This window comes from Capricornis sumatraensis, chromosome X, assembly GCF_032405125.1.
Source record: "Capricornis sumatraensis isolate serow.1 chromosome X, serow.2, whole genome shotgun sequence".
NCBI classification, from domain to species: domain Eukaryota; kingdom Metazoa; phylum Chordata; class Mammalia; order Artiodactyla; family Bovidae; genus Capricornis; species Capricornis sumatraensis.
In genome coordinates, this window is record NC_091092.1 from 63,665,047 (window position 1) to 63,673,776 (window position 8,730).

The 8,730-nt window shown below is 53.1% G+C and overlaps 1 protein-coding gene across 1 annotated transcript; it reads right to left on the bottom strand.

Moving 5' to 3' along the window:
- Positions 1 to 6,161: 6,161 nt before the first annotated feature.
- On the bottom strand, positions 6,162 to 7,572 carry LOC138070685 (heat shock transcription factor, X-linked member 4-like). Its single transcript, XM_068961914.1, has 2 exons — positions 7,090 to 7,572; positions 6,162 to 6,698 (listed from the first exon to the last, which is right to left on the bottom strand). The coding sequence occupies exons 1-2, from the start codon at positions 7,570 to 7,572 to the stop codon at positions 6,162 to 6,164; spliced, it is 1,020 nt and encodes a 339-aa protein (XP_068818015.1).
- Positions 7,573 to 8,730: the final 1,158 nt, after the last annotated feature.

Here is an 8,730-nt window from a genome sequence, read left to right on the forward strand (position 1 = left end):
GATAACCAGGAGTACTTCCCGGTGGTCTTCAGCCAAGCCTCGCAGTGCCTGCAGCTGGTCTTTGGCGTGGAAGTGAAGGAGGTGGACCCCAGGGAGCACATCTACATCATGGTCTCCATCCTGGGCCTCAGCTGCAACGCAATGCTGAGCAGTGGGCAGAGCCTCCCCAAGGCCGGCCTCCTGGTGCTGGTCCTCAACCTGATCAGGCGGAATGGAGACCGTGGCCCTGAGCAGAAGGTCTGGGGAGCGCTCAGCAGATTGGGTGTGTGTGCTGGGAGTGTGCACTGCATCTTTGGGGAGCCCAGGACGCTTCTGACCCACGTGTGGGTGCAGGAGGGGTACCTGGAGTACCGGCAGGTGCCTTACAGCCACCCTGCTCGCTATGAGTTCCTGTGGGGTCCCCGGGCTTATGCGGAGACCAGCAAGAGGGAAATCATGGCATTTCTGCTCAGGGTCAAACAAAGGGCTTTGAGGGCCTTCCCACTGCGGTCTGCAGAGGCTGCAGGGGAGTAGGATGAGGCGGACTGAGCCAGAGCAGCATCCAGGTGAGCCTTCGCTCTGAGATTGAAGAGGGAGCGGTCAGCCTTCTCAGAAGTGAGGGCCTGGGGCAGTTTGGGGAACCAGTGTATAGCTTCATTGCATTTGTTTTCTGTATGATGACATGGAGATTCACCAGTTCTCCTTAGAAAATGTTCAAACTCTGATTGTTTTCATAGAATGCTAAATAAACTTCAGTGTCTCAGCTTCGTGAATGATGCTGATGACAGTGCATTTGCGCTTACCCAGATGGTGAGCAAGAGTTTTGCTGTTTTGTAAAAGAGATTGGAGACTCTTCCATTGTATTTTGTGGTCCTGAACAGGATGCGATGGAATTGGAATTAGAACTGTTTTGGAAAAGTGAGCTTACTTGGCAGTAATATTGATGATGGAAGAGATGATAAAAGTAATGGTAGTGAATTCATGGTTCTGTCCTTCTTGTGTGTCATTTTCAAAAACTAAATAATGTCTTGTTCATTTGGATTTGCCTGGGTTATTTAAGGAGTCAGCGGATGATGAATTGAGCCCCCTGCTCACTGGCTCGTGTATTCCAAAGACCTTTATGGAGCCGCTGCTCCATGAAAGGCTGGGTTAGCAGTGGGGACACTAGGAGAAGCCGGACACCCCCCACACCTTGAGCGATGATCTAGGAGCCGTAGTCACACGAAGAAGGTGGAGATAAGTCCCCTAGTCACACTAAACCAGGCAACCCAGGGCGGGGCGCTCGGGCTCCTAGAGGAACGCTGCAACGTCAGTGTCTGAGCCAGGGCGTTCTGGGGCTTTGGGAAGCTGGGTTCCTTCTGTGGGAGGTGATTGTGATGAGGCTGCGTGGTGGCATCCTTCAGACGTGCAGACAGTGTGTCTTGGGGGTGACGGGAAAGTCTGAAACAGATCATTGCTGTGAGGTATCCTTTTGCATCTTGGATAAAACACAGAGAGATCTCTTTCTCGGGCAGGAAGGAAGGGGTCCTGACTGTTGTTGCATTGCTGTTGACCACAGGGGCAAAGGAGGTGTTTTCTACCACTGCCCCACCATCTGCTCAGAATCCTGGAGAAGAGCAAATGTTGCTTTGAAGTATGGCCCAGTATTCCCTGGGCTGGCCCTCTACTCTCTGTCCTGGGAAAGCAGATTACCAAGTATATTGAAATGACCATTTATTTGGTCATCTGGACTTTATTTTGGCCACTTGTGCCCATGCTCTAGATATCAGAGGGATGAAATGAGTGAAGAGAAGCTGCTAAGTGGAGAAATCCTGCTGGGTGACTGGATCCTGGGAACTTTGATTCCCAGCTGGGAAAGACACTGCTCCGCACCCCTCAAACACACACATACACCCCGGTTGAATAACATAACCTCTAAGAGGAAAACGCACAGAGCAGCGATTTTGACTGCTTTTTTTATTTATCTGAGACTCAGAGTCTGAGATCCAAATGACAAAAGAAATAAGTACTAGCCAGAAGAGATGCAACATCCACACATCTGTGTCTCTTTTGCTGTTATATTAAAAAAAAAAAAAAAAAGATGCAACATCCACCAGCGTCCCTGGCTTCAGGCAGGTTCAGAAGTGTGGAGGCAGCAGAGACTCAACAGGTTAAGGCTGTGCCTGGCATCAAATGACAGGAGCGAGTTCCGGGCCTCAGGAGGTGGTGAGGTCACTGCAGTCTGGTGTGCGGGCGGGTGCAGGGGGCTGAAGGGGCAGCTCTCCCTGCTGAGTGCCAGAGAACAACAGGAACAGAAGATGTGATTCTGGCTACATACATGGCACCTGCCACATAGTCAGTGGACACTTGGAAATGGTTGAGAATTTCAAGACCCATGTGACCTGCTCAGACTGTCTTCCCCAAAACAGGAGATTTTGTCATTATGAGTTCTACCTGCTGCTCTTTGTTGAGCATCCGGTAGGCAGTGTGGGATTGGAGAGATGTCAGGTGTTCAGTCAGAGAAGGCAATGGCACCCCACTCCAGTACTCTTGCCTGGAAAATCCCATGGACGGAGGGGCCTGGTAGGCTGCAGTCCGTGGGGTCTCTAGGAGTCGGACATGACTGAGCGACTTCACTTTCAGTTTTCACTTTCACGCACTGGAGAAGGAAATGGCAACCCACTCCAGTGTTCTTGCCTGGAGAATCCCAGGGACGGGGGAGCCTGGTGGGCTGCTGTCTATGGGGTCGCACAGAGTCAGACACGACTGAAGCGACTTAGCAGCAGTAGCAGCAGCGTGGGGTGTGAAAACACCTCATTTGCCCCTGTGATCAAGAGCAATGTGACGAGAGCCAGGGCCCCTCCCTTCCTGCCCAAGAAAGAGATCTCTCTGGGCTTTATCCAAGATGCAAAAGGACACCTCACAGCAACGATCCACTTCAGAATTTCCCGTCACCCCCAAGACACACTGTCTGCAAGTCTGAGGGCTGCCACCACCCAGCCTCAACACAGTCACCTCCCACAGAAAGAACCCAGCTTTCCCAAGCCCCAAACCACCCTGGCTCAGGCACTGACACTCCAACACTCCTCCTGTAACCCCACCACCCCGCCCTGTGTTGCACTGTTCATTGCGACTATGGGATGTCTTTCCACCTTCCTCATGTGACTGCAGCTCCTAGACCGTCGCTCTAGGTGTGGGGGTGTCCTGCTTCTCCTAGTGTCCCCACTGCTAACACAGCATTTCACAGAGCAGAGGCTCCTAAAAGGTCTTCGGAATACACGAGCCAGTGAGCAGGGGGCTCAATTCATTCTGCTACTTCCTAAAATGACCCAGGCAAATCCAAATAAACAGAGATTATTTAGTTTTTGAAAATGACACACAAGAAGGACAGAACCATGAATTCACTACAATTACTTTTATCATCTAATTCTTCCCCCATCAATATTACTGCCAAGTAAGCTCACTTTTCCAAAACAGTTCTAATTCCAATTCCATTGCATCCTGTTCGGGACCACAAAACACAATGGAAGAGTCTCCAATCTCTTTTACAAAACAGCGAAGCTCTTGTTCTCGAACTGGGTAAGTTCAAACACACTGTGATCAACATCATTCACGAAGTTAAGACACTGAAGTTTATTTAGCCTTCTATGAAAACAATCATGGAACAAAAAAAAAAAAAAGAGAAAATCAAATTTTGAAAGTTCTCTGAGGAAAACAGATGAATCTCCATGTCATCACAGAGAACAGGAATCCAAAGATGCTATACACCAGTTTCCCCAACTGGCCTGGGCCAGCACGTCTGAGAAGGCTGACCTCTTCCTCTTCAATCACAGAGGGAAGGATCACCTGGATGCTGCTCTGGCTCAGCCCGCCTCATCCTCCTCCCTTGCAGGCTACGTAGACAGGGGTGGGAAGGCCCTCAAAGCCCTTTGTTTGACCCTGAGCAGAAATGCCACGACGTCCCACTTGCTGGTCTCCGCATAGGCCTGGGGACCCCACAGGAACTCAGAGCGGGCAGGGTGGCTTTCAGGCACTTGCCGGTATGCCAGGTACCCCTCCTGTACCCACATGTGGGTAAGCAGCTCCCTGGGCTCCCCAAAGTTGCAGTGCTCACTCTCGACAGCCCCCCCCCATCCTGCTGAGTGCTCCCCTGACCTTCTCCTCGGGGGCACGGTCTCCATTCCACATGACTAGGCTGAGGACCAGTACCGGGAGGCTGGCCTTGGGCAGACCCTGCCCACTGTTCAGCATCATATCATAGGTGAGGCCCACGGTGGGGACCATGATGTAGATGTGCTTCCTGGGTTCCGCCTCCTTCACCTCCACACCACAGACCAGCTGCAGGCACTGTGAGGCTTGGCCGAAGACCACCGGAAAGTGCTCCTGGTTATCCCTGAGGACCTGTCTGTGTGCCTGGCAGAGACTGTGAGAGGCAGGAAAGCACCCAGCTTGGGTTCAATACCCACACTGCCAGCAGCTGGGCCTGAGCAAGTCCCCTGATTCCCCAGGGGTGAGGCCCCACAGCAACACCTCTCTGCTGGTAAATCCCTTGGGGACCTGATGCCTGCTGGCTCCTGCTGGAGCCCTCCTGCTCTGTCCCTGTGGCCTGCAGTGGTCAGACTGAGAGCTGCCCATGGCCAGATGGGTTCATGGAGCACCAGGCCTCAGTCTTTCATTTCGCCCCCTCCCTGGCTTGGCCAAGGTGAGCCCATCTGAAAATGCTCATCCAGAGGACCCAGTTCACCTCAGGTTTCCTCCGTGATATGGTCTTAGTCTCTAGCAGGCAGTACTTTGAATCACCTTGTTCTCATTCTGTGTCCTGTCTTTGCACACAGGTCTCGTGGAAATTGGGGACACTTTATTGTGCCCAGAAAACCTAGATCCTGAAGAGGTAGAGGAGCTGGAGAATCAAGCGCTGCTATGCAACCTTTGACAGAAGTACCTGACTGTGCTCGACAAGCCCTGCTGGCTGCTGCAGCCCATCCCTGGGAGGGGTGGGAAGGACATCTTCCAGGTGGACATCCCCAAGCACCTGATCCCCTTTGGGCAGGAGGCCTGTCCAGGATCCACTCTCGAGAGGAAGGTGACCAAGAGACCTGCACATGTGACACTGTTCAGTCACCACTGCTCCCTGGACGTGCCCATCTGGTTCTGTCTCAATCGGCCCCATCCTGGGGTGTGCTGCCAACTTGATGTGGGTCGGGGGTCTGGGATACCCCTTGTGTGGTGCTGCTTGGGGCTCAGCATGAATCTCCAGAACCTTGACTTTTATGATAAGACGGTATCGCCACTCATTTTGACCCTGCTGGGTCTGGGTGGTTGAGAGAAATGTGTTGTTATGAAACCTATTAGTGTTTTTCCCTCTCTGTTCTGGTCCAAACTCCCTGATGTTGAAACAGTGTCTGGGGGTGATGGAGGAAGACCGGGGGTGGGGCTGAGCATGAGCAGCTGGTAAGGCTTCTGGCAGGTGGAGGCTGTGGTTTGTCCTTGCAGGTGACCCTTGCCCTGCTCTAATGTGTCCCTTGGCTCACAAAGCATGTGTGTTGGATGTGGTGCCTGGCCACCTCACATCCAAAGACAGACTCCTAAATACACCTGCGAGGGCAGAGTGATAAGGGCTGGTGTTCACTTTGTGGAAACCTTGTACTTGTCTTTGGGTTTGATGACATGTGTTTGTAAGGCCCTTGGTGGGTGGGGTGACCCTGCTTTCTGGTCAGCCTCTTGAGGGGTGGCCCCTGGATCAACAGCTGGAGATGCTCAGCTACTGAACAGAGACTTGTGGCACCGTTGGGGGACCCAGGAGAAGTCCCTTCTGCTTTAGGGTGCATGACTCAGGGAAGGTGACACCCCCAAGGTCAGAAGCCTGGCTGGGCCATCTGCTGAGCAGTGACCAGCCTGTCCTGGCTGGCCTCAGCACTTGGCTAGTGAGCCAGACTCTTGGCCAAGCATGTGAAATGCTGCTGCTTCCACTGAAAAGGGACCACGGGGGCCAGACAGAAGCCTGCATGGGGCGTGGGCTTCCAGCCTCATCTGGCTCGCCCTGTGCCGTGTGAATAGCGTGGACAGACAGAAAGAACACAGACTTGCAGTTCTCATTCAGTTATTTATTTACTCCTGTGTAGTTTTGGTCCACCTTATTAGAGCCGAAAATCGATTTTTGATTACAAGAGAGTACTTTTGAGTGTCCTTAGGAACGTGAGAGGTCAGGGATTGGGCTTGTCCTTGACCTGCTCACAGAGTACACATTTGTAATCTGAGGACTCTCCCTGCTCCTCCTCTGCCTCAGGGGCCTCATTTGGGGCCTTGAAGGAAAGGGCTGCCATCAGGATGGAGTAACAGGTGTTGTACAAAGCTATCACTGAATCATAATCTGGGTATTCTAGGGGGCTCTCGGGCATTTGCCCTGTACCCTCCCTCCCAGAAGTAGCTGGGGGTGCAGACGTGGTATTGCTGGATGTGCCTTTTCCACTGGGGCCGCCCTCCTCCCTGGGGAGATGGTTTGTCCCGGCCTGCCTGGGTACACTGCCCATGGACCAAAGGTGAGAGAGCACAAATGATCGCCGGCTGGGGGTTCTGCGAACAGGTGGGGTTCCCTTCTGGACTTTCTTGTCGGCCTCTTGGGTGCACTGGTTGTGGTGGAGTCGAGGAGAGTGTCTGGTTGCCACCACTCGCTTCCTTCTCTTTGGGATGTTCTGCAGGAGGAGAGGCTTGTCTTTCTGAAAATTGGAGTTGCGATAGATCTGAAAGAAAATGAATCACTTTAGAAAGCAAGGGGGAGAAGAGGCCTTCCTCGCCACCCTCCTCCCCACCACCGTCCCAGCCATGCCTATGTATAGAGACAAGATCTCTTCATTCTGGAAGGTTATGAGGCTCTAGCATGTTTCTCCCTAGAGCACCCCTGGGGCCATCCTCACTTGAGGTATTACTGGTGGTCCCTGACATTCAGTGGCCACTCAGAGTCTGGAGTCACCCCTGTGGATCCTGTCTAAGGTGGGTGGTGGAACAAGACAGACCTTGTGTTCTCCTCTCCTTAACCACCCTCTCATGAGAGCAACATTCCCCTGGGAAATGAAACCCATCCAGCACTCAGCTTATCTAGTCTAGCCTCCCCAGAAGGACTTTCTACATTACCATCTTCTTCTTCCCTGCAGAGTGACCCAAAGGGGAGATTTTACTGAAACCGTACAGGTTCAGTTCACAGATGAAGCTTTTGATGTTGTCTGTCTCAAAGATCTGGTCTGCACCTCTGCGCTGGAGGACCTCTGTCTGGAAGAGATCTGCCTCAATGACCACCATGTCTCCCTCATCGTTCCAGTGCACAGAGGTGAAGGCCTCATCCTCCACAATTCTCCAGAGCTTCCTGGGGAAGGACAGCCCGAGGAAGGTGTGGTTCTCTTCCTTGTTGGCTATTTGTGGCTTCAGGCCCTGTGGGGGCAGATTGTCATGGAGGCCTGAATCTGGGCTCTTGGGTTGGTCACCCTGCTTCTCCAAAGTCTCCGCTGAATCAACATTTGGATCTGGGGAGGACTCATGGGGGTCCCCTGCTGCAGGCTCCCCATAAGTTAATGGGGCCAGTGGGGCTGTGTGTGCCTTCTGGGAACTCTGACTAGCCATGGAGCCAGTCTAGCTCAGGAGCATTCTCTACCCCAGCAGTGAATGCTCAGGGCAGAAAGGCCTCAGGCAAGGGTCGGGGTGCCCCATAAATACTCTCTGGAGATTCTAGAATCTGGGTCATTGGCCAGGCAGCCAATTAAGTGGTTAGCTTCCTTAACTGTTTCATGATGTCACAGAGGTGATGTGGAGAGGCAGCCCGGGCTCAGTGTGGGGGAGGTGTCTGGGGACAGAGATGGATCCCCAGCTGGTCTCTTTTCTGAAAGTACAGAAAATAATGTTTCAGGTTGCCTGCAAAGGCTCACATCTGCTTCCAGGTGCCTTGTTCCAGGGGCCCAGGCCCTGTATGGGTTGACAAATGTGCCCCTGGCCCCACCCCCTCCCTACCAATGGGCAGGCCTGTGGTTTTCTTTTGCTTAAGGGCCAGGCCCTGGCGAGTCCTGGCTTGGTTACCACTGTGAGAGATCCCAGGGGTCAGATGGGCCCCTGGCAACTGTCCCTCCCAGAAGATGGAATCCATGGCGGGCTGGTTAGCCTAGCCTGTGTTGGTGGTCCCACCTCCCCACCCTCAGGCCTTGGCCTTGCCCCTCTTCTGGCTTTGTTGTCTTCTGGCTGGTGCTGCTGGTCGTTCTGTCCCACTCAGATGGCCCCAAAGTCAGAGTCCTGTTGTCCTGCCCCCTCCACTCCCTAGGTTGAGCTCTCCCCAGAGTAGGGCTCTGCTTGAGCACAGTGTGAGCAACCTCACATTCCACTTGACTGTTCCCCAAGTACCTGAGACACAGACTCCCCAGGATGCCATGTGGGAGGGCAGAGCCATGTGCTTTGCTGAGTTTGCAGCCTCCCGAGCTCTGCCCACCTCTAGACATCATCCCACTGCAGATCATAGGCTGCTGTCTTCAGTTTCCATTTCTTCCCATAAAGACTGCTTTCCTGGCCCTAAAGTGCTCACTTTTGGAACACCTGTGTGTGTGCTTTTCTTGTTCCCTGCCCAGAGCCTTGGATTCAGCCTCCCTGGAGGCTGCCTCAAAATTATTGTTTCCTTCATCAGTGGGTTGATTGGGTTTCTGCTACTCCTGATCCTGGCCTCCCATGTCCAACTTGGGTGTCCGTGGGTTCCTGCCCTTTGAAGAACTTGATTGGGAGCTCAAGGTACAGCTTGTT